The sequence below is a fragment of the Xyrauchen texanus genome, chromosome 50, assembly GCF_025860055.1.
Source record: "Xyrauchen texanus isolate HMW12.3.18 chromosome 50, RBS_HiC_50CHRs, whole genome shotgun sequence".
Taxonomy (NCBI): domain Eukaryota; kingdom Metazoa; phylum Chordata; class Actinopteri; order Cypriniformes; family Catostomidae; genus Xyrauchen; species Xyrauchen texanus.
The window spans coordinates 10798748-10823785 of record NC_068325.1 but is presented as its reverse complement, the minus strand read 5'-3'; the positions used below and the strand labels follow the sequence as shown (position 1 = coordinate 10823785).

Genomic DNA, 25038 nt, shown 5'->3' with positions numbered 1-25038 from the left:
CATCACATTGCACCCCTCCACCCCTACCCCCACCATAAGCGAGACAAGATGAAAGTCTTCATGTACTACATGGCGACAGCAGCGTTCTGTTCAGGGCTGATCCTGGACATGGCTTCAACAGAAGCTTAAGAGATCACTACTGTTCCACGTTTGCCTTCTCCCCACACTTGGCTGACCCATGGCCACTGCTAAGCAGGGCATACTGATCACAATGATGGGCCTGGTGCATTATGGGAGACTAATTAGTGACAAGAAACACTGTCTCCAAGCAGTGGTGAACTCACATGGTTGTTTTTCAGCCCCAGGCACTTTGGGAGGTGTAGCTTCTGGTAAGCTTCCCCCCAAAATGAGGCAAAGACGAGGTGTAAAAAAAGAAAAACTCCTGGGATAGAATGGGCACCAAACTAACAATGTGTCTATTTCCGCACCGTTAGTGTGAATCTGTGCCTGTGTGTGTGTGTGTGTGTGTGTGTGTGTGTGTGTGTGTGTGTGTGTGTGTGTGTGTGTGTGTGTGTGTGTGTGTGTGTGTGTGTGTGTTTATACTGCTTTTTGGTAGCAAGCACATCCCGCGGGATCAAGCATTGTGTCATTTACGGATTGCTGCTACCAATTTCAGGTGGCCCCAGTCACCTGGTTAAGAGGAAACAGAGGCCAAAAAGCAAGCAGACAAACACAAAATGCCCACTTTTGAACTGGGAACCACAGTTTCGCAAGCTCTCTGTTATGTAACAACTCACACTACCTGAAGGTTAAGGTATTTATGTCTAACCCAGCACAAAACTAAAGCTAGTGCACACTGTGATCTTACACCTTGTCTTACCCAGATGTGATAACATGCAAGAGACAAGCAATTTGTCTGTTCACTTTAAATGCAAAAAAAAAGGTTAACATTGAAGAATTAACTTTTATAGCATTGTGTCCGAATAGGGCACGATGTTAGTGCTTTGGGTTGAAACTTGTTTTAAAGCACACACACACAAAAAAAAAACTGCTAACCTCTTTGCAACTTCATCTTTAATTTGAACTGCATGCTAAAGTGAAAACCTCTGCCCTGGATCTTAGTCCACTGTGTCGTCGAGAAGTGTATGATATAAAGGCTAATCAAAGCAGTCAGTATAATTTCAGAGCAAGAACAGCACATGTTATCTAAAACACATGTAAATGTCATTCAAATTTCCCCATCAGCTTTAGAACGTAATCCAGGTTTCCTATGTGGGTACTGTTTACCTTGGAGTACAAAACCATACTGTAATTTTCACGATAGACCGCGTGGTCAGAGTCGCAGTATAGGATTGCATCTCACAAAATGAGACCAACAGTGCTGGCAGAAGCTTGGAAAGAGAAGGATGCTGGGGGATGTATAAACGGAGGAAGGGGAGGGGATAGGGAGTGCAGGGATGGGTATCTATACCTTACCTCATAGAGCAGGCAGCCTAGCGACCAGATGTCAGATTTGAAGTTATATCCATTTTCGTGTATTCGCTCGGGAGACATGTAATATGGGGTGCCCACTGGAACAGAAAAAAAGAGAGACAGAGACAGACAGAGTGAGGGAGAGAGAGAGAGAGAGAGAGAGAGAGAGAGAGAGAGAGAGAGAGAGAGAGAGAGAGAGAGAGTTAGGCTGTGTCTGGTTTGCAATGCGAGGAGTTCATACATGGATGCTTAATTGACAGAGGTTTCAGACTGTAGAGTTTTAGATGAGTAATGTGAGGTTAGTTACGACAATGAGAGAAACAAATTGAACAATCCGTGTGTACAGTGTGGGGTGAGGGTTAAAATACATTTTAACGGTTCAAATATTGATGGAAAAGAGTGCAATCGAATACCAAACCATTGACAGTAGCTAAATATCTACTACTGACAATTTTAAGTGCTCACTTACATAATAAAATATTAATAAAAGAGATTGTTATTAGAAATAGGGATTGTAAGGAATTCTTGTTCTGATTCTGATTCATTAAAAAGAACCAGCTCATAAGGTTCTTTGATCCCGCCCTATTGGTAATAATGCCACAATTTATTTTCATACAGTTAATATTAATAGATTTCAGGACGTTTCCTCAAAAGGTGTGTTTGATTGCAGGAATATGGAGTAATCACTTTTGAGCATATTACTCCAACAAAAAATGTTTTTATACTAAACTTAATTTTTACACAATATCAGTTACTACAAATCTGTTTACTTGAACAATGGCACAACATTCATTTGATATGTGTGATGTTACACTAACAGGGTTGGTTCTTACATTTGGGAATTTTAGTTAAAAACAAGTAATGAACAGTGGTAGTTTTAACATTCCAAATTGTGAGTTGAACAACAGTTTTTACAGATGGAGACGAGTGATGTTAATGTTCATGAATGCATGTAGTTGGGTGGTTAAGAGAGTTGAGGGGTTTTTCTGGAATGTTTGTGATTGTATGTATTGGGGAATCAAAATCTTGACTTAGATGAGAGTAGATTTAAAATCTCTCACTCAGATCTCATTACAAAAGAAAATAAATGATTTGGATGAACATAAGCCATTCAATACAGCCATATATAACTTTAATCAATTCACTCATGTACTGTATATTCGTACGTAGGTTTGGGCATTTAAATAAATCAAAACAAAAAGTGACACAAAAAGTCTTTCATGTTTCTGCTGCGGCATACAATTCTGTTGCGCTGTCACAGGAAGGTGAAAGTCAGCAAGCACGCCATCACTAAGGGTTTTCAACAGAGCTGCAGTAGCACTTTTCAATCAGATGATTTCACGCCGTAGTGCCTGGTTAATAAACACATGTATGCTGGTTTGATTTGGAGTTGTCTTACTTTTTAATGATTTCAGAAAACCTGCTTGCTGATAATAAGAGATATTCAAAATTTGAGTCAACATGAAATGACAATCACAACTTATTTTACTCCCATTATGTGACATTACCGAATAAAAAAAAAAATGTTGGATGAGACATGATATTATCTATTGGAAATTTACTGGATCATGTGGGCTTTCAATACCAGAATGGAGCCAGACCTGAATATAGGTTGGCAGTTCATTGAAACACTGCCAGCACCCACTTTTGAGGAAGCTTTTTGGCCACGACACGAAGGCTGAAAAGCAAATTCATTTTGACTCTTTCGCACCATCACAACGTATCCTAATGGTAACGCTTTATCATGACCTCAATTAAACTCACATTAACTGACATTATATTAATGTGTTATCTATTGGTTAGATTTTAGAAAGGCTGCATTACAAAGGGTCAATTTTGATAGCATACTGACTTTAAATTAAGGAACTTGCGTGCAAAGGGTGCTTACAAACTTGGGAAAGCTCCAAAGGAGCGTTTGATGCATAGGAGTGCAAAAGGTCCATTTGGAAGGCATGTACCACCTAGGGAAGAAGCAGTCACGGCTATTTAAAATATATCTTTTTGACAATGTACCAGTAAACATATACCAGGAAACTCTTATCCAGGCTCTCTCTCCATAATTACTATCTTTTTAGCCTGACGGAGAAGATAATAGAAGACAGGGAATTAATACACTGCTTGTTTGAATTTGTCATGTTTTTCCGATTTTACCACGCAACTAGTCCCGCCTCTCTGAGATTCTCATTGGTCAATGGATACCTACACCAGGCTGCGTTGCAGCAAAAGTTGAAATCTTAACTATCTTTACTATTGAAAACCCTTGCGTTTCCACTCTCAGCCATTATGACGCACCATCACCATTGCAATCAATGCATTCGCAGTGTTTTCTGATGCAGCTTTAACTCTAGTGTGAAGGCACCCTAAGGCTATTCTTCAGCCGAAGGTATACAATACCCTTACGTACCATGACATAGCACATGTAGGAAGGTATTGAGACACGCTCTATGACAGAAGTGTGACTGAGCAGAGTGTCAGGTCACATAGTCTGTGGCCCTGCACAGAAGTCTGGGTAATTGGCAGTGACTAATAGCCATCAGGCAGAAGAGCGAGACCCATGAGGCCAGTCAAATGCCCTAAAGCTATGACGAGCTCCTTACTGCTCAGACACTGTGGCCAACCAGCCAGCCACCATTAAAGATTGATGATAGAAAGAGGGAGGAGTACTAAAAAGTAAAAAAGAATAGTCAAATCTAGAGAAAAAACATTCTGACAAATGCTTGCAGTTTACAAAAGTTTAGCCTTGGCAGAAACAGCTCAGATCTGACAAAGTGTTAAAAAGTCTCAAGTGGTGAGAACAAGAGCCAAAGCAAATGTCTCAACACCAAACAGCATCAGAATGGATAGGCAGGTATCAGGGCTGAGGTTGAAACACTTTCTGAGAAAAACACAAGCACAAACATGGACTTTTCCCTCCTACCGTCCCGCCCTATGATGCTATGTGTATGTAAACCGATCAAGAGCCTTCCTTTTAAAACACGTAAAGGAATTTCACAAGAGTGTTTGAGAAATTCCAACTGGCCTCAGAGGTATGTGATTAGTCAATATTATTGATTTCAAAAGCTCTAATATATGATTACATCCTTGATGCTCCAGGAAAAAATTCAATGCAACCTTGAAACTGAGAAAATAGTAATTAACCCCTTTTTCGTCTTTCTAACAAGCAAAATCTATTTTAATTGGTCATCACACTTGTGGCAATTTCAAGCACTTAGGTTACAATGGAGTGCCTCCACATCCATCATTAGTAATTTGAAAAGAATCGTCTCCTCTTATGCTAATAGTTTCGTAAAAGCCCAGCTCTACAGAGCATCAACTCCAGCAGCACGTCAAATTAAGTGTGCATTACTTATTCATGCAAATAAAATTGTACTTCGTGTTGGGATTCATTTCCATTATTATGAATTGTTATGACATGATGATGCACTCTTTGAGAAATAGGCTGAGGTCCTTTTTTGCACGTCAAACACACAAAAAAGAGATTACTGTAGACTCTCAAGGGTACATTAATTATGCGGAAATTCACAAACATGTTTAATTACAAAAGAAGACTCCACAAGTGTAAACTGAGCATCTTTGTAGGTGAGAGGGATTAAACGAAAAATCCTTTCAGTCCCGTTAACTCCTCAGACCTCTGAATAAGAACGACTCTCTCAGTCACCCTGAACCCTCGGATGAGACGTTAGCATGTAATTAGCACCATTCTCAATGTTAAATGCGAAATACAGGGGCTTGAGATTAGTGTGCTTTTCCTTTTTATTTTAATTATCTCTTTCATTGTTGCATTTCTCTCCAACTTTCTTTTGTTCCGATTCCATCTTAAAAAGCCTCCTTTTTCAGCTTCCCCCCTCTTGCCACCCTGCTTAATTTAAAGGCTAGGAAGCCTCTGGCGGCAAATATAAAGAGCAGCTAGATTTCCTTTCTTTCAGTCTTTCGCTTTGTTTGTATCTGTGGGCTGCGGAGCCACTCTGAGACAGAGTTAAAAGGCTGGGGCTTAGCTTCAGAGGAGAGGAATTGACAGCCGTAGAACGGCGCTTCCTGGACCTCCATCCAACGTTCATCCCAGAGTTCTACCGTGGTGGTTTGTCTCATTACAGGCTGAACTGTCAACCCCCAAACCGTACTGAAGCAAACCTACACCCTCCACCTTAAACCGCCCCCATGCAGGGAGAGAGAGAGAGAGAGAGAGAGAGAGGATGCAACGGGGAGGGGAGAGACGGTGCGAATGCGAGGAGCGAGAGAAAGCGAGCAGGAGTGGGAGAGGAAGCTTTGGTCTACCCGCCCAGAGGGAGACACAGATCGAAGGTCTCTTTGCCCATGGGTGAATTTAACTTGCCATGTAGAGGCTCATGAATTTCATACTCTGCAACGGCTCAACTTTGAATCTTCCTACGGAGAGCCCAAGCCTGTGGGACAAGTGACAGTGAGCCTGCAGAAGACTTTCTCTCTGTACTTACCCAGCATCTCTTTATGCTCATTTGTACATTCCAACTGTCAATACTAAAACATCCCAAGAGATGAATTCTGGGTGGGTGGATAAATAAATAGGTGTGAAGCTAGGTAGATAGTTAACTCTACAAAAGACCACTGCAACTGTGGTGGTATGATGCACTGGGCAAACCTGGTGCATTAACTGTTATAAATCATGTTAGGGTTTTAAAAAAGCCTTGGCAGAGATCCCTAACACGGCAGTCTGTAAATGATACCGTAAGGCAACGGCCCCAGTAACAAGTGTGAATGGATGTTTTGGTCGAACGGATCCAGTGGCTCCAACGAAGATGGTTCCCAGGTGACTCAGACACCATTAAGACATGATTAAGCAAAGCCCTGATTAAGTCCTGAACAGAGAAGCCAGACTGACTTTGAATGTGGAAGTCTGGAGTGATATGTCCTGTAGAGGGCGCTGTGCACTCAGGTGTTTAGGATGCAGTCACACTTATTTCCTGACTCAGAATGTTATTTTCAGTTGAGGTGAATGCTATAAGCTTATAATGTATGATGAACACACACGATGTTGTTATTTCCTGATACTTTCAAAAATGTTCTTTACAGATGATCGTACTTATCCACATGCAGACCTTAAAAGATAATTCCATACTCTACCCACTGTACAATCCACAGTTGCATATTTCATTCATATGCAATTTATTCTGTTTCATATAATGTGGCTTTGCAAATATAAGACAAACAACACTGCACACTATTCAGTTTCCCTTTTCTTTCTAGCTTTCTTGAGTGCTTATTGTGCACTGTGTTTTCTGTGATTGTCAGCAGCTCACTGAGCAACATTTTTTATAATAAAAAATTTAATTAAGCATAACATTTCAAAATACAAATAGCATGTTCATTTTGTAACTAGATTTTTCATTTTCTGAAGAAAATGTGAGTGGTACTTGCCTATAGAAAACTAAACACCACAATGCTAGGGTGTTGTAAGTGGTTCCAAGGGCATTGCTATGCAGTAGCTAAGGCGTTCTTGGTATGTATTTTAAGTATCATTTACAGTTGTGGCCAAAAATATTGGCACCCTTGTTAAATATGAGAAAAGAAGACTGAAAAATGTATCCTTATTGTTTATCCTTTTGGCCTTTCACTCAAAATATTCACAAAAATCTATCTTCAAATATATATCAAACAATTCCAAACACAACACAAGTTAACAAAAAACTAAAACATTTGTTAAATATATGTGTGACTAAATTATTGGCACCCTTGTTTTCAATACTTTATGAAACCTCACTTTGCCAAGATAACAGCTCTGAGTATTCTCCCATGGTGCCTAATGAGGTTGGAGAACACATGGCAAGTGATCTGAGACATTCCTCCATACAGAATCTCTACAGATCCTTCAAATTCAGAGGTCCACGCTGGTGGACTCTCCTCTTCAGTTCACCCCACAAGTTTTCTATAGGGTTCAGGCCAGGGGACTGGGATGGCCATGGCAGAACCTTGATTTTGTGGTCAGTGAATTCTTTTTGTGTGTTTTGGATCATTGTCCTGCTCAAAGATCCAACCACAGCCCATTTTAAGCTTTCTGGCAGAGGCAATCAGGTTTAGATTTTTTTATCATTTGGTATTTGATAGAGTCCATGATTCCATGTATCCGAACAAGATGTCCAGGACCTCTGGCATAAAACAACCCCACAACGTTAAAGATCCACCACCATATTAAACCATGGGCATGAGGTCCTTTTGCAGATGGCTACCTCTCTGTGTGTGCCATACTCATCTCTGGTGTTTACTGACAAAAAGCTCTGTTTTTGTTTCATCTGACCATAGAACCTGGTCTCATTTGAAGTTTCTGTAGTATCTGGCAAACTGAAGACGCTTGAGTTTGTTGTTTGATGAGAGCAGAGGCTTTTTTCTTGAAACCCTCCCAAACAACTTGTGGTGATATAGGTGATGTCTGATTGTAGTTTTACCAACTAATTCCTGCAATTCTCCAGCTATGATCCTTGGGAGAACCATCCTTCTCACTGTGCGTGGAAACAATATAGACACACATTCCTTTCCAAGCAGATTCTTAAGATCTCCAGTTGATTGGCACATCTTAATTAATGCCATGATGGTGGAAATGGGTATTTTCAATGCTTGAATTATTTTCTTATAGCCACTTCCCATTTTGTGAAGCTCAACAACCTTTTCTGCACATTATAACTTTATTCTTTAGTCTTACCCATTGTGATGGATGACTGTCACCCAGGTGTACTAAAATGTTTAAATATGAATTGGAATATACTTCAGATATCTTCTACTCAAAAAAAATTCTAGGGGTGCCAATAATTGTGGCAAACATGTTTTGGAGATAAATATTTATTTATTTATGAGATTGATGAGGTTAGATTTTTGTAAATATTTTGAATGAAAGATCAAAAAGATAAACAATAAAGACATATTCTACCATTCAAAAGTTTAGGGTCGCTTACTCATTCTTTATTTTATTTTTATTTATTTTTTCACATTTTAGAATAATAGTAAAGTCATCACAACTATGGAATAATAGAAATGGAAACATGGGAATTATGTTGTGACTAAATAAATCAAAACTATGTTATATTTTAGCATCTACAAAGTGGCCACACTTTGCCTAGATTTTGCACACATGTACTCTCGTCATTTTCTCAACCAACTTCTTTTGAAGGAGGTATTGAAGGAGTTCCCATCTATGTTGGGCACTTAGTGGCTTCTTTTCTTAATTATTCTGAGTCATCCATTTCAAAAACTTTTTTTTTAATATATATATATATATATATATATATATATATATATATATATATATATATATATATATATATATATATATATACACATACACTCACCTAAAAGATTATTAGGAACACCATACTAATACTGTGTTTGACCCCCTTTCGCCTTCAGAACTGCCTTAATTCTATGTGGCATTGATTCAACAAGGTGCTGAAAGCATTCTTTAGAAATGTTGGCTCATATTGATAGGATAGCATCTTGCAGTTGATGGAGATTTGTGGGATGCACATCCAGGGCACGAAGCTCCCGTTCCACCACATCCCAAAGATGCTCTATTGGGTTGAACTCTGTTGACTGTGGGGGCCATTTTAGTACAGTGAACTCATTGTCATATTCAAGAAACCAATTTGAAATGATTCGAGCTTTGTGACATGGTGCATTATCCTGCTGGAAGTAGCCATCAGAGGATGGGTACATGGTGGCCATAAAGGGATGGACATGGTCAGAAACAATGCTCAAGTAGGCCGTGGCATTTAAACAATGCCCAATTGGCACTAAGGGGCCTAAAGTATGCCAAGAAAACATCCCCCACACCATTACACCACCACCACCAGCCTGCACAGTGGTAACAAGGCATGATGGATCCATGTTCTCATTCTGTTTACGCCAAATTCTGACTCTACCATCTGAATGTCTCAACAGAAATCGAGACTCATCAGACCAGGCAACATTTTTCCAGTCTTCAACTGTCCAATTTTGGTGAGCTCTTGCAAATTGTAGCCTCTTTTTCCTATTTGTAGTGGAGATGAGTGGTACCCGGTGGGGTCTTCTGCTGTTGTAGCCCATCCGCCTCAAGGTTGTGCGTGTTGTGGCTTCACAAATGCTTTGCTGCATACCTCGGTTGTAACGAGTGGTTATTTCAGGCAAAGTTGCTCTTCTATCAGCTTGAATCAGTCGGCCCATTCTCCTCTGACCTCTAGCATCAACAAGGCATTTTCGCCCACAGGACTGCCGCATACTGGATGTTTTTCCCTCTTCACACCATTCTTTGTAAACCCTAGAAATGGTTGTGCATGAAAATCCCAGTAACGGAGCAGATTGTGAAATACTCAGACCGGCCCGTCTGGCACCAACAACCATGCCACGCTCAAAATTGCTTAAATCACCTTTCTTTCCCATTCTGACATTCAGTTTGGAGTTCAGGAGATTGTCTTGACCAGGACCACACCCCTAAATGCATTGAAGCAACTGCCATGTGATTGGTTGATTAGATAATTGCATTAATGAGAAATTGAACAGGTGTTCCTAATAATCCTTTAGGTGAGTGTATATCATTTTAGTTTTGTAATTAAATAAATTAATATGTTGGCACAAATATATTTTTGGCTACAAAACTAATTTCAAACATTTAAGCATACACCTTCAGATCAAAAGGTTTTTAAGATCATGAGAAACATTTCAGGCAAGTGACCCCAAAATTTTTAATGGTAGTGTATTTTTCACAGCCTTCTTTGCTCATATTTAACAAGGGTGCCAATATTTTTGGCCAATACTGTATGTACATAGCACAAATGGTGCAGAACAAGTTATGTGCTGAAGTGTAATATTAAGGGTTTGTTTAAATTACAAACCTTATGTATGAGCAGTAATAATAAACTATTAACTGTCCTATAGAGTCCAGGCTTTTAAGATACTTCATAATGGAGTCACACAGCTTTGCCAAATTTGCAAGTTTGACCTTGATAATTGGAAATTATTTATTTAATAACAATACAAATGGCTATAAAGCAGAACCAGGGACAGTTTAGCAGAGACATGCCATTCTATTCAAATTAATGCAAGAAATTGGACCACCAAATAGATGCAGATAGGAATTCCCACCTTCCAGGTAAAAGAGCCAATCACCTTTTTGACACAGACATCACCTGTCAATCAACTTGAGAAGGGGCATGCGCAATAACTAGACAAGCCAGGAAAATTTTGTTTTTTAGGCCAATCTGAGGTAAAGAAGCACAATTTATGATTCCAGTGTTGAAAGATTTTACTACTGATTTAAAATATTTTCTTTGAACATAAACTTAAATAACCGTTTTTGAAATTTCAGCGTTCCCCCATTGAAGTAGATAGGAGCTGTACTTTCATGACTAGAAATAGATTCACGAGAGTGATCCAAAAATGGTCGCCAGTGGACTGACTTGCTACAAAGACTTTGGAAGAACACAGTCCGTTAACAATTTGTAACTCTTGAAATTAGATTTTAAACAAGAGGTCATCTTGAATATAAAATGTGTTAAAACAGCACGTGGGCCATGTTTCTAGGTTAGCATTCAGCATGTGTCGTAACTTAGCTCGCAAAGCATAGCGTGATGACAACACCTTTTTTGCGACGTAGGGTTTGTTAGGGATTCAAGATCCTTTCCTTACCAAGACATCATATGTGTGGAGAGGGGTCGTGGGGTCAAGGCTACAGGAAAGCCCAAACTGCTCAATGAAATGGATACAGAGACTGCCATGCTTTGCTCTCAACTGGCCCCAGGGGCCGGTGGGAAGGCGCTTTTTTATAACAGACACATGGTTCCGCTCGCAGCCAGCCCTAATGAAACACATCCAGGCCCTACTGAGTAATTAAAAGGCCTTTCCGCCTTATTCAATTCTCATTTTCCCATTTTCCAGGAGAGACAAACAGAAAGAGACAGACAGAGAGAGGGAGAGCTTACCTAGAGAATGAGCTGCGGTGGTTTTGGAACTGAAGAAGCGTCCCAAGCCCAGGTCGCCCAGTTTCACCACTCCAGTGGCTGTGATGAAGACATTAGCGGGTTTTATGTCTATAGTGGGAATAAACGCAAATTATAGAAAGCATTTGAAAATTAAGTTCCAAGACATAAGATCCAAGTTGCATTAATAAGCAATAACAAAAAATGCAAAAAATTATGATAGATCATTTCTTTTTTGCAATTAGTGTTAACCAACTGATCCCAAGGTGATTTTTAGTGGATGTAGGAAGTCAAGTTTCCCTAAAATTTACAGCAGTGTCCAAGCAGAGGAATAACGGTTGTGGTCACATTAAGTTAACAAACACATTCTATTATGCTTGTCATTTAGGTGACAAATACCTTTTTTTTTTCTTTCTTAATTTTTAACAGTATCTATCTATAATTTATTTATTTTTTTGCTTGAAAAGTGTGCTTGTTAAATCTTTCATTAAAATAAATGAAGCTTGTTTTGATATTTTGTTATGTATTGCAATGATATTCAAACATTTTTAACCCTGCAGTTATGTTCGGGTCATTTATACCCATTTAACTGTTGAAAATAAAACAATTATGATATGCTTACATTTATGCAATGTCTGGGTGTTTTCATCCACCAGGCAGACATTTACTTATAAATTTTTTTTTTTTTTTTTTATAAAAAACATGTTTATGTAATTGTTTCAAACAGATAAAATTTGGTTTACTGTATACTGTATCTACTGTAAAAGAATAGTACCACTCTTGACATTTAGGTGGCACTCTATCCTGATTAAATGCTATTTCAAAAAATGTGAAAAACAAGCCTATGGCAATGTTCATGTTTATCTACTGAACTCTACCAGGTAATTTTTGACCCGAAGGGTTGTTTGGAATTAAGGCAGCTGGGAGGACACCAGACGAGCGATGTCACTGTGCTGAAAGCCTGTGCTTTTCTGTTTATTTCAGACACCTCTGGACATGAACTTTTCCAATAATGATCGGAATGTATCTTTTTTCTGTAACAACTTTGCTCATACACATATTGGCCTTGCACAGGTCTCATACAGTGGGTACGGAAAGTATTCAGACCCCCTTAAATTTTTCACTCTTTGTTATATTGCAGCCATTTGCTAAAATCATTTAAGTTCATTTTTTTCCCTCATTATTGTACACACAGCACCCCATATTGACAGAAAAACACAGAATTGTTGACATTTTTTGCACATTTATTAAAAAAGAAAAACTGAAATATCACATGGTCCTAAGTATTCAGACCCTTTGTTCAGTATTTAGTAGAAGCACCCTTTTGATCTAATACAGCCATGAGTCTTTTTGGGAAAGATGCAACAAGTATTTCACATCTGGATTTGGGTATACTCTGCCATTTCTCCTTGCAGATCCTCTCCAGTTCTGTCAGGTTGGATGGTAAACGTTGGTGGACAGCCATTTTCAGGTCTCTCCAGAGATGCTCAATTGGGTTTAAGTCAGGGCTCTGGCTGGGCCATTCAAGAACAGTCACGGAGCTGTTGTGAAGCCACTCCTTCGTTATTTTAGCGGTGTGCTTAGGATCATTGTCTTGTTGTAAGGTGAACCTTCGGCCCAGTCTGAGGTCCAGAGCACTCTGGAGAAGGTTTTCGTCCAGGATATCCCTGTACTTGGTCAGCATTCATCTTTCCCTCGATTGCAACCAGTCGTCCTGTCCCTGCAGCTGAAAAACACCCCCACAGCATGATGCTGCCACCACCATGCTTCACTGTTGAGACTGTATTGGACAGGTGATGAGCAGTGCCTGGTTTTCTCCACACATACCGCTTAGAATTAAGGCCAAAAAGTTCTATCTTGGTCTCATCAGACCAGAGAAACTTATTTATCACCATCTTGGAGTCCTTCAGGTGTTTTTTAGCAAACTCCATGCGGGCTTTCATGTGCCTTGCACTGAGGAGAGGCTTCCGTCGGGCACTCTGCCATAAAGCCCTGACTGGTGGATGGCTGCAGTGATGGTTGACTTACTACAACTTTCTCCCAGCTCCCGACTGCATCTCTGGAGCTCAGCCACAGTGATCTTTGGGTTTTTCTTTACCTCTCTCACCAAGGCTCTTCTCCCCCGATAGCTCAGTTTGGCCGGACAGCCAGCTCTAGGAAGGGTTCTGGTCGTCCCAAACGTCTTCCATTTAAGGATTATGGAGGCCACTGTGCTCTTATGAAACTTAAGGGCATCAGAAATTTCTTTGTAACCTTGGCCAGATCTGTGCCTTGCCACAATTCTGTCTCTGAGCTCTTCAGGCAGTTCCTTTGACCTCATGATTCTCATTTGCTCTGACATGCACTGTGAGCTGTAAGGTCTTATATAGACAGGTGTGTGGCTTTCCTAATCAAGTCCAATCAGTATAATCAAACACAGATGGACTCAACTGAAGGTGTAGAACCATCTCAAGGATGATCAGAAGAAATGGACAGCACCTGAGTTAAATATATGAGTGTCACAGCAAAGGGTCTGAATACTTAGGACCATGTGATATTTCAGTTTTTCTTTTTTAATAAATGTGCAAAAATGTCAACAATTCTGTGTTTTTCTGTCAATATGGGGTGTTGTGTGTACAATAATGAGGAAAATAAATTAACTTAAATGATTTTAGCAAATGGCTGCAATATAACAAAGAGTGAAAAATTTAAGGGGGTCTGAATACTTTCCGTACCCACTGTATGTAACAATAATTTGCCAAGACTTGCATGAATAAGGTTGCCATGGCCAGTTGCGTCATCTTGCTTGTTTTGAAATGGCAAGAGGATGATGCAATGCACACTGCAATGTGTCTGGTCAAGCTTGTGCATAACAAAGACCTTAGACTGTCGTCTGAGAGCTGATCAGAAGCAGCTGTATCCAAGTACAATGAGTTATGCATCTTTTTAAACAGCAGTTCACGCACTGTAACATGCAATGTTATATGAGGATTTTGACAGGGTTCCCACACCATTTGACCAATGAATTTTCATAACTTTTTCAGTCATTTATGATTGCTGGTTAAGGACTTTTAAAAATCATAAAAATTCCGACTGTAAAAATAACAACCTATACAAAAGAATGATTTGTTTACAAATCAGACTTTGCTACTGTTTGCCAGCAAGTTTTACTTGATTTTAGACCTGTGCATACAAAGAAAATATTATATTCATTATAGCAATTTTCCTTGCTGTTTCGGAGGTGGGGGAAAGAAGAGTTTGTAACTATGTAGACAAACCAGATTTTTTGAATTTTGTTTTGCAGCAGGGGAGTCTGTTAAATTAATTAACCTCTTCAACTCTGGGGCATTTATGGATTGCCTTGTGCAATTTTCAAAATCTCACCTTTTACACATATTGTGGAAATATAACATTGGATTATTTACACAAGCAAGCTCACAGACAAGTAAAAATTGCAAATTTTTTAGAAAACTAGGTAAAGGTAAAAGCAGATATAAAATGTTAGCTATTTGGGGCTTACAGCTGCAGTGATCGGCACATAAAAGGTATGTTTGTATTTGAAGTCTTACAGAAATCTTGCTAAATGTGGTTTTAGAGCAACAAAATAAAGTGTACAGTTGCAATCCTGAGATTGAGAGCTTTCATTTGATATATCATTTTTCTATTTACATCCTATTTAAAATACTTTTACATTCATATTCATATTTCTTCCACATGACCTCTAGGTGGCGCTGATTTGGAACGCGAATATTTTTTTGTTTTTAACATAAATGCAGATGTTATGGTCAACTATGAAAATTTCAGATTCTAAGCTTTCACAGAGATGATATTAAACTGATTCAACTGTGAACAATGTATTGTCAATGTATTGACTTTGTATTACTTTTCAATACCCACTCTTTCTATCCCATCACATTTAATTCATACTGCATAATTTACAAGTAGGTTATAATATACTTTTTTTTTGCAGAGGCTCTGTAAATTGAATAACACAGCGCACTGAAAATTGGTGCAGAGATCATTGAAACATATTAACATTCAAAATGAATATTCCATTTGTTAAAACTGGCAGGGGTGCTGTGTCTCATTTCACATATGAAAAGTTTAGCCAATCATAATGGAGGTCAATTACATCTAGAAGAATTAAAGGTAAAGTTCACAAACAGCCTGTGGAAATTATTCTTTACTAATATTAATGAACTAACATAAATAGATTAACATTACAATTGGACTACAGAAAACAACAATAAATTGCTACAAAAGTGTAGAATACTTCCCTATTAAAGTCTACATGCAAAGTGTGTGTGTGTGTGTGTGTGTGTGTGTGTGTGTGTGTGTGTGTGTGTGTGTGTGTGTGTGTGTGTGTGTGTGTGTGTGTGTGCGTGTATTTATCACTTTGTGGGGAGCAAATAAGGTAAAACCGAAATTGTTGACTTTGTGTGGACATTTTGTTGGTCCCCATGAGGAAAACGGCTTATAAATCATACTAAATTATGTTTTTTGAAAATCTAAAAATGCAGAAAGTTTTCTGTGAGGGTTAGGTTTAGGGGTAGGGTTAGGGGATAGAATATATAGTTAGTACAGCTTAAAAACCATTATGTCTATGGAAAGTCCACATTAAACATGGAAACCCAACGTGTGTGTGTGTGTGTGTGTGTGTGTGTGTGTGTGTACCTCTGTGCATGACACGACGGGAGTGCATGTGCTCCAGTGCACTACACAACTGAACAAAGTACTTCCATACTGTCTTCTCGGGAATCAGCCGTCTTTGTTTCTTGAAATGCTGCAGGCAATAAACAAATAAATAAATACGCTGTGATCAGGGCAAAACATACTTTTCATAGAACATGCAATCTGTTAATCTGAAACATCAATGTTTTAATTTGTAACTTTACCAATCATCTGCATTAACTATTCAATGATTCTTATGGGTATGCAGTTTTTAAATGCTTTTTTAATACTCATCCAACATATGATGGCAATGATGATAGAACTTTTATATTTGTGTGAACTATCCCTTTAAGACCAGATTTAACAATGTGAAGTGTCCCAATTGCTCAGAATGTACATTATCTGGTACTATGAGTACAGTACAATGTGCTTAAAGTAGTCACCGTGGATAAAAAAGGACTCTGGGTCTGACTATAATTTGGAGTTGGCGACTGGTCCGCAACGAGAAGTCTCAGATCCCACGACAAATGGTCTTACATGTTCCTGCAACATGTCGAGACTAGTCGCAGACGCTATGACGGATATCAAACTAGCTTGAAATCTAGACGACAGGTGTGTGTGTGTGTGTGTGTGTGTGTGTGTGTGTGTGTGTGTGTGTGTGTGTGTGTGTGTGCACTGTCCCGACGAGCAAGAGACCAACAATGAGCAACAGCCAATGAAATATAGAGGGAGCTCAAGAGTAGAGCAATGTATTGGGAAGCAGGAGAAAATAAAAATAAGCTGAATGTATTTTTCCTAGGCAAATAAGCACAAATAAACTTGGAAAAAACCAAGCGTAAGCCGTACTTTCAAGCTTGTTGACATGTTATCAAGAATAAACTGCGCAAGTTGTGAATGAATTTCATTAACTTAATTTTAAGATGCATTTTGGGTGATGCTAAAGACAGCTGTAACAGCCACTTCTTGGCGTTTTTAGAGGGCGTTTTCACGAACCCCATATGAGAAGCACGCACATTAGAAGCTCAGTTACAAGTACTGCAGTACAATAATTTAGAATTGTGCTTAAAATGTCATTTGCATATAATTAATAGAAACTGTGCACCGGTTTCTAGCAATTTATTTTTCTTCTTTTACGTTTTTGCACTTTTACAGACATAATTACTGATGTATGTCCTCATGAAATCAGAGACCCTCTCCTCGAAATCCAAACAAAAGTGGTCAAAAGAGATGACCAGGTGTAACAGTGATGTGTTTCGCTTGTACATTTGAGATCGGCTCACACAAAACACATCTTAATACCAGGTGAACACAGGGCCTCAATCAGGTATGAATGGTCATGTAGTTAATACACCCAGTCTGTGATCAGTCCTGTAATGTGCGCACCAGCACGATGGAAACCGTCACAGGGCACAAACGCTTAAGTAGTGTAGTGTAGACTAGGCTTAAAACAAAGGGACAAGGTTTGTGAGCATTTGCTTTGGCTATATTGGTCGAACTACATGTCTCAAACTGAATACTTGTATTGAAATCTATTTAACATCTTAAACACTTTTTTTTTTTTTTAAGTGTGTGGTGTGCTACATTTTACCTACTTCACATCAAAGTGCAACATTTGTTTTCATAGAATGGATGCAGTACTAGTATTTAAACATTAGTGGCAATTCTAGAATGTACTTCACAAAATAAACAGTTATTTACATGTTACATTTCCAGAATTATGCAAAGTTTCAGAGCTTTTAGCACCATGTCATCCAGTGCAGTCGATTGGGTTCTTTGAGTGCACGACCTCGCTTCAAAGCAGAAATTAATATAACATTATATTATTAATTAAGACAGAATGAAGCTTGCTTAGCCAAAACGATTCAGTAATTATATGACCTTTTCATATGCTTTCTCAATAATTGAGCCACCAGCAATGAGTGTCAAGGCAGTTAAATGGGGTAGGGAACGTATTAACAAAACATAAAAGGAGATCCGCAGGTTATTTTAAGGGCGACTTATTAGTTCATTGTGCGAATGCTCACTTTGCCCATTTTGAGCCTTGTCCCCACCCGTACTTCTTCATAGAAATGATCAGAATGGTGGTGAGCATGCAAGTCTTGAGCGCCAGAAACCTTGGCCCACATCCAAACAAAGCCGGTGGATCTATTCTTCCCCTGCCTTTCTATTTGCATATCAGAGGCCTGTTTGATGTCAATGAGGGAGAGCGGCAGCCCCCTCTGTGCCTTTAAAAAGCAAACACGGCACATGCAATATTCTGTAAGTGCATGCAAATGAAGGGGCCATTTGATTTCATTTGAATTCCGCGATGGACAGAGAGAATTGGGCTCAGAAAATCAAAAAGAATAAAAATAATAATAATTTATGCATTTGGAGCTACTGTTTTACATATGGCTCAATGCTCAGTCCTATTCATTTCACAATACTGCAGGGATTAGCCCTGGTATACACCTTTGGAGTGACATTGTTTAATAAAAAATAACACTAATTAAAGGGCGGCACGAGGAAAAGAGGGAGGGTGAGAGAGCGAGAGAGAAATCTGGCGGTGCAGTGGAGCAGACAGGAGCAGCTGACGGTCAGAATATTTGCTGGCTGAAGACAGGGCGCATGTTATGAGGCCTGTTAAAGTCTGCCGCGTTGAAGGCGTCATCATACTAATCCTTCCTGTTCCACATTTACAAACGCAATCCTCCACAAATGCCGGAAAAGCTTTGTCTGGGAGGTTTGTTAGTGCCTAGAACTATTTATGCAGGTGAAAATCTGGCAGAGGTGGTTTTTACATGCAGGCCATTAAATTTGAAGCATCATGTGTTGTAAATGCGAGCTGTAGGGGTTTGTCAGGAGTCAGGAAAATTGGAAGGGAAGATAAGCTAATCAAAAGTGCTGAATAGAGCTACATGATTCTAATAAATAATGTGAAATGTATGTGATTGTATCGAAACACTCATTCAGTAGATGTTATAAGCTAGAGCGTATAAATAACCATGTCTTTTGAATAACGCCCAAAATGGACTGCCTACTTCAGATAGAATAACTCCAAAGACAGCTTGGCAAGAAAGCAGCATAAAAAAAAATCAAATAATGTCAATATTTGTAACTGGATACTTTCAGCCACTTTATGCAGCCATTGGCTCCAAAAAGAAAAGAACATGACTGTTTCGTGAATGTAACAAGAAAGAGTAATTGAGTATTTACATGCATGTTTCTACTCCAATTATGCTAAATAAGCCTACAACATGTAAACACCTTCGAGGATGTTCTTTTATCCGGGTAACACCATATACGGTGTAAGAAAACATGATTACGCACCTACATTTTTGCCCATTTACCCCAATTTTGCGTTGCATGTAAACACCTCTACCAGCGTTCTTGCTGGCTTATTAATGTGCGCAAGTATTGTGTGCATGCCTGTTTAAGGTTTGACGTTAACAGCCGAGAATAATTTGATGATTTCCAATCACATGCAAAGGTTTTTGTTTTTTTTGCGTTGTCACGTTTTGTTCAATAAGCTGATGTTGATGGCACGTCAACACACTCAATAATGGTTGTTTGTGTTTAAGTTGTTTTAGTCAAAATGAAATCAGAACTGACTATGTAGCTTTTCAATACCTATTCATTCAAGAAAAAAAAGTTTATGAAGACCATATTTTTCAACCTTATTTTCAACGATACTATCCATTCCTGATGGTTAAAATCAAGTCCCACCACACATTTATTTCTTTTATTGCTGAATATCTTCATTTACTCTGAAATTCACATTACAGAAGTGAAATCACTTGCAAATGGCATTTCATGACTTTAAATATCCAGGTTATGTGAAGAAAAGCATAATAGAATTCCAAGTGATAATTTTATATTCGTTCTGTTATTCAGCATCCAGGATGGAGAAAATACCCTTTGAGACAAGAAGAAAGGGAAAAAAATTATGACAAATCGGCATGTGTCCATACCTTTATCATTTGTGAGAGGTCCCCGGCGTCTGCAAGTTCCAGTACTATATTTAGCTCGTTCTCTTCAATGAATGACGCATGGTATTTAATTACATTCGGGTGGTTCAATTGCTGTGGAAATGAGGGACAGAGGGAGAGGAAAAAGGCAGAATATCAGTGATTGTTTACATATTAACAAGATTCTCTGGGTCAGGAAAGCTTTCAAATATGAAGGCAGCAGAAGCCAAATGAGATGATTGTATAAAGGTAAACATGGCATTAATGTCTGCCATCCAAGTTACACTGGTGCCTAAACCACATGGCTCGAAAAGCATACTTCAGAAATTACAATTAATATAGGTAACAATGTAAACAGTTGTTCATGTAATATGTAGGATCGCTACACTACTATTAACTCTTCTAGACAAGTAAGGAAGAAAGGAAAAATGGAGGAGCTTGAGAAGGCTTGTAATGAGATAGTCTTGATGTGGTTTATTCCATCAGAGCAGCAAGGTGTTTGGTGTTTTCAAATAGATTTTAATATTTTATGAAGAGAATGTGAGTGGAGCTTGCCCCTGCAAAGCTTTCCACCAAGATGCTAGGATGTGGTGGTGGTTTTCAACACATTGCGATGTGGATGCTAAGGTTTTCTGGATGGTTGCTGCTAGTAGGGATGGGAATCATATAGTATTTAACCAACTGCCCTCACCTTTTCACAAGTTGGACATGATTTACATTTTACATTTATGCATTTGGCAGACTCTTTTATCCAAAGCAACTTACAGTGCACTTATTACAGGGACAATCCCCCTGGAACAACCTGGAGTTAAGTGTCTTGCTCAAGGAAACAATGGTGGAGGCTGTGGGGATCGAACCAGCGACCTTCTGATTACCAGTTATGTGCTTTAGTCCACTACGCCACCACCCATCCCCATGAATTGTTGCGGATGAATTGAGTTACTTGCGGTCCAATTTTTGGTTGACTAAAAAGAACTGGCTTTTAAGAGTAATTCATTCATGCAGTAGCATTGCATGTTTTGCGCTGTAAATAAAAATAAATGGCTTGTACAAGCTATTCATTCAGGAATTGGGCTACACTGTTTGTTTTGCGCTGTAGATGGTGTTGTTGCACCACTGAATTGCACTACAAGAAACATTGACAGAGGGTTTTAGCATGGTGTTCAATCCGCAAAGGGCAGATAAATGTACGTTTTAGAACTATTAATGGTTTTAGAAAAATGTTTATCAACGATATAAAAATAAACTTTGTTTATTCCAAAAGAACGAGTTCTCGGTTCCCAACCCTAGCTAGAGCATTGGCAGGTGATTGCTAGGGTGTTCTGGTTACTGGGTCAAGTACAAAAAAAAGTATATAACAGTTTCTATTATATACAGGTCCATAGTAATGGCTTGTGTTCCTCCAAGTCATAGAATTGTATTATCATTTACCAGACAATTGTCTGATCATTACTTAATAAAAATTTAGGTGGAGAGATGTGCTATTACTTTTCTTAGGGTTAGAGGTTTGAACAAATCCATAACCCTAGTTATGGGCGATAATATTTGTGATGTTTTCCATAGCAAACATCACTAATAAACAGAACAAAGCAAACAAATATAATCCTCTGGCTGATGTTAACATACGCGGCCAGGCAGCAGCAGTGCATGGCATGATCCTCCCTCCAGCCTATGCCTTCAGCTTTTCGTTGTTTCCTGTTGGTTGGTCAATGTAAAAGAGTTTGAAGCAGTTCGTAACCGCCAAGACTTGGGAGAGGGGATGGAAAATAAAAGGAAACAAGTGTATCAATGAGAAGCAGGAAAGGCAAGGGCCCTCGCAAGCGGGAGGGTGTCGGGCCCAATCTGCTTTGACATGGCAGAGGGGTTTATTAAAGAAATGTTCATGCCCTGCACTGATATAGGGGAGGACGTGTGTGCCGCTGTCGCCATCCCGTGACTTTTGTTAGATGTATTTTTGGATCACACAGCTGTAGCGAGTGCAGCCAGCGGTGTCAGCCTCACTCTTGCTTCTCCTTTCCCAAGCCCCAAGCTGCCACATCCAACGCGGCGGGCGTGAAACGTGGCACAACATGCGTAAACACGAGCGCTATGTTTACTTTAATCATGTTAAATGCTGCAATTTTACCCTAATTTTCCATTGGGAACAATATTATGGGATCTGAGGCAGATTAGTGTGACAATTATATTATGCTATCTCCGATCACCCGAGATACCTTGTGGGTTCTGCGAGCAATTTTGTAATCCTGTTTGTTTCCTTTTTGCCTTGAGTTGTTAATATATATTGAGGGTTATGTTACAGACAGAACTGTATTGATTTAGAGAGAGAAAATATCTATTACATGAACTAAGGAGGTTATGAAATGGGTTTATGGAAAAAAATTACAATTACCATAAAAAATGGTACAACTGTGTCAGCTTCAGCGAAATCTGCTTTTTAAAAAATTCACAGAAAGAGCAAAACACTTCCGCATAACAGCATAATTTTGTTTACAGAGGGAGGGGGGCATAGAAACTGACAGAAAAACAAATAGGCAGATACATCAGGGGGAGGCGGACTACTGCCAGTCTCCCTCATTATTTTGATTTGCGACTCTTTCGTATTTTTCCCTAGCTTTGTCCACTGAAGTAGAAGGTATGATTCTCTTTTCCACACAAATGGCCTATTAGCAGCTTGAGTTGAGCTGGTTATAACGACTGAATTCATAAGCAGTGGACTATAAATTACTGTGTGAGGAGGACCAAAAAGGATGGTAAATGAGAGACATGAAGAGAAGAAACACGAAGAAATACCGTAAAAAGAAAAAAACCGATGTCAGTGTTTCGACACCAACTGACCACACTGCAGATGAGCATTTGTCTGGCCAAATGACCTCTCCACCAGTAACCTCTTGCTTCCTACTCCTTCCTCCCATGGGAATGACGATATCTCAGGAGGCTTGAAACTTCTACTGCACTCCACCTTGCTCCTTTCTGCCCCATTTACAAATACAGCAATTATATTGCTAGTGGTCGCCTAGATGCTGACTGTACTATTGTTTTTTCTAGTAGCTATTCCTACTGCTGGACGCCCTAACATAATTTGAAGTGTCCGCAAATGGTCATAGTTTTTGAAAGTCCGATCACAAATTAGATGTATTAAAAGGAAAAAACAAGACATTTTTGACAAGGACAAGGAATTTTGACAAAAGTTTCACTTTTCTCAACTTCGTTTTATTGCTGGAAAAGCCCACATTACATTGCCAATGCTTGCTGTCGCTCATGTTGCTGGAAACTCTAATTGAAAATGGATTAATAACATAAACATGAAAATGGAGTTGCTTTGTCACTGTGGATTGGTGTATGTGTGAACACCTCTTCTATGTTAAAGACTATTGATTTAACAAGTTAATTCAATATAATTAATTATGAATAACCTGGAAAAATTATGGTCTGTGCTAAATAAGTGTCTCACTGTAAACCAGATTTTTGTTTTTTAAGAAAACATTTTCTGGTAATCAACATTATGCCACAAATGATTTCGATTGCGCTCAACTTGACTCATTTGATCATGACACCAGCCGTTTCCGGGAATTATAAAGTTTAAACTGGAAGAAATCTGGAAATCCATTTTTTCGATGGACTATGCATAATATGGAATATAACAATGACACAATCAAGTAAAATGAACAAAAAAATTTTGCTCATTATAGCTGTTTTTCCATTAAAATAATTTAATTAAAGATTTTCATCTAATTAAAAATGCATTAAAAAAAATATTCAAAACTAAAACGCAAAAAACTGCAATTTGCCACATATCTTTTCATTCACAAAGAAATATTTAAATATACATTTTATATTATATCATATTGTTATTTTGTCATAAATACTCGCCTTGGCTAATTTCTAATCTAAGAAAGCGTTTTGCTACCGACATGAATTCAAATGTATGCAGTGTTTCTCAACAGCTTGAGATGCACATAAGCCTGGTGTCTTCTCCTCCAGAAAGGCTGCTTAATGCAATTCTGAAGTGAGAAACTGCTCACCGCGGGCATTCAGGATGGGGATAATGCTGGCTGCTTTTGCCAGTGTGTGGGATACAACCCACTGTATTCATGTTTGAGAAAGTCAGGAACATTTAACTTTTCCTGCTGGGAAAGTTTAAACCTCCATGGTAGCGAAGAGCTGTCAAAATTGGTAATGTGTCACGCTGTACACTTGTGGCATCAGCTAAAAGAGTTGCTGTTGCTTCGTGTTAATATTTTCAATGGACATTGAACAATCAACATATTTTCAATTTGTCAAGCATTGGGACATTTTAACAGTCAAAAAATAATATTATGTACAAGAGAAGAACTATATAAATAGACATTTGCCTGTCTCAAAGCAGACGCCAACAAATGGAGATGGAAAGCAAACTGGTTCGGTTCTGGACAACGATCTGGGCTGAAGCAATTAACATGACACCAGAGAGAGTAGTGTCTGTGTGTGTGTGTGTGTGTGTGTGTGTGTGTGTGTGTGTGTGTGTGTGTGTGTGTTAAGCAAATTCTTATCCCACAGGCAATATGAAGACAAAACATAGCAGAGAGAACCCAGACATCTCTGATCAGCTTCACGTCAAATCTTAATGGAGTTGTCATTAACTAGTTTGTTACTGCTTGTGCTACCATGAGCCGCAGCCTGTTGATGGTGGTTTGATGAACACAAATGATTTAAAAAAAAAAAGATCAAGTAAAAAAAGGAGAAAATGGAGATGAGAGAGATGTTAGGGAATATCAAAAGATTCATAGTGGAATGTGCTAAATTTCCTTGATATTGCAGTGTTGTGCCCCCCTCTACCTCCCTGCCTTCCTATATCAAATATTACTGAGCAAAATAAAAACTAGATTTTATGGCATTGAAAAAAAAAATTATAAATAAAGTCAATCTTGGCCTGGAGGAACGACACAAAAAGGACCGTGTTCTGCACTTGCCTAACAGAAAAAGAGAGGAGGAAGAGGAATAGAGAGAGAGAAAGAGAGAGAGAGAGAGAGCTGCAAGTCTGATCCAGATCAATTGTTTTCTGTCTCTGAATCCCCCCCCCCCCTCCCCCTCCGTTTCTCTGGTATCAGGTCTCGGCAGAGGCACCTTTTGAA

General features: G+C 38.9%; 1 protein-coding gene across 1 annotated transcript in view; it reads right to left on the bottom strand.

The window, feature by feature from the left end:
* The window catches only part of LOC127641308 (serine/threonine-protein kinase Nek7-like), an 88839-nt gene that overhangs the window by 18061 nt on the left and 45740 nt on the right, over positions 1-25038 (bottom strand). Inside the window, exons 5-8 of the mRNA XM_052124236.1 lie at positions 19931-20041; positions 15984-16092; positions 11334-11441; positions 1417-1511 (exon numbers count right to left, since the gene is read on the bottom strand). Of these exons, the coding sequence (XP_051980196.1) occupies positions 1417-1511; positions 11334-11441; positions 15984-16092; positions 19931-20041 (423 nt within the window). The remainder of the gene's footprint in view (positions 1-1416; positions 1512-11333; positions 11442-15983; positions 16093-19930; positions 20042-25038) is intronic.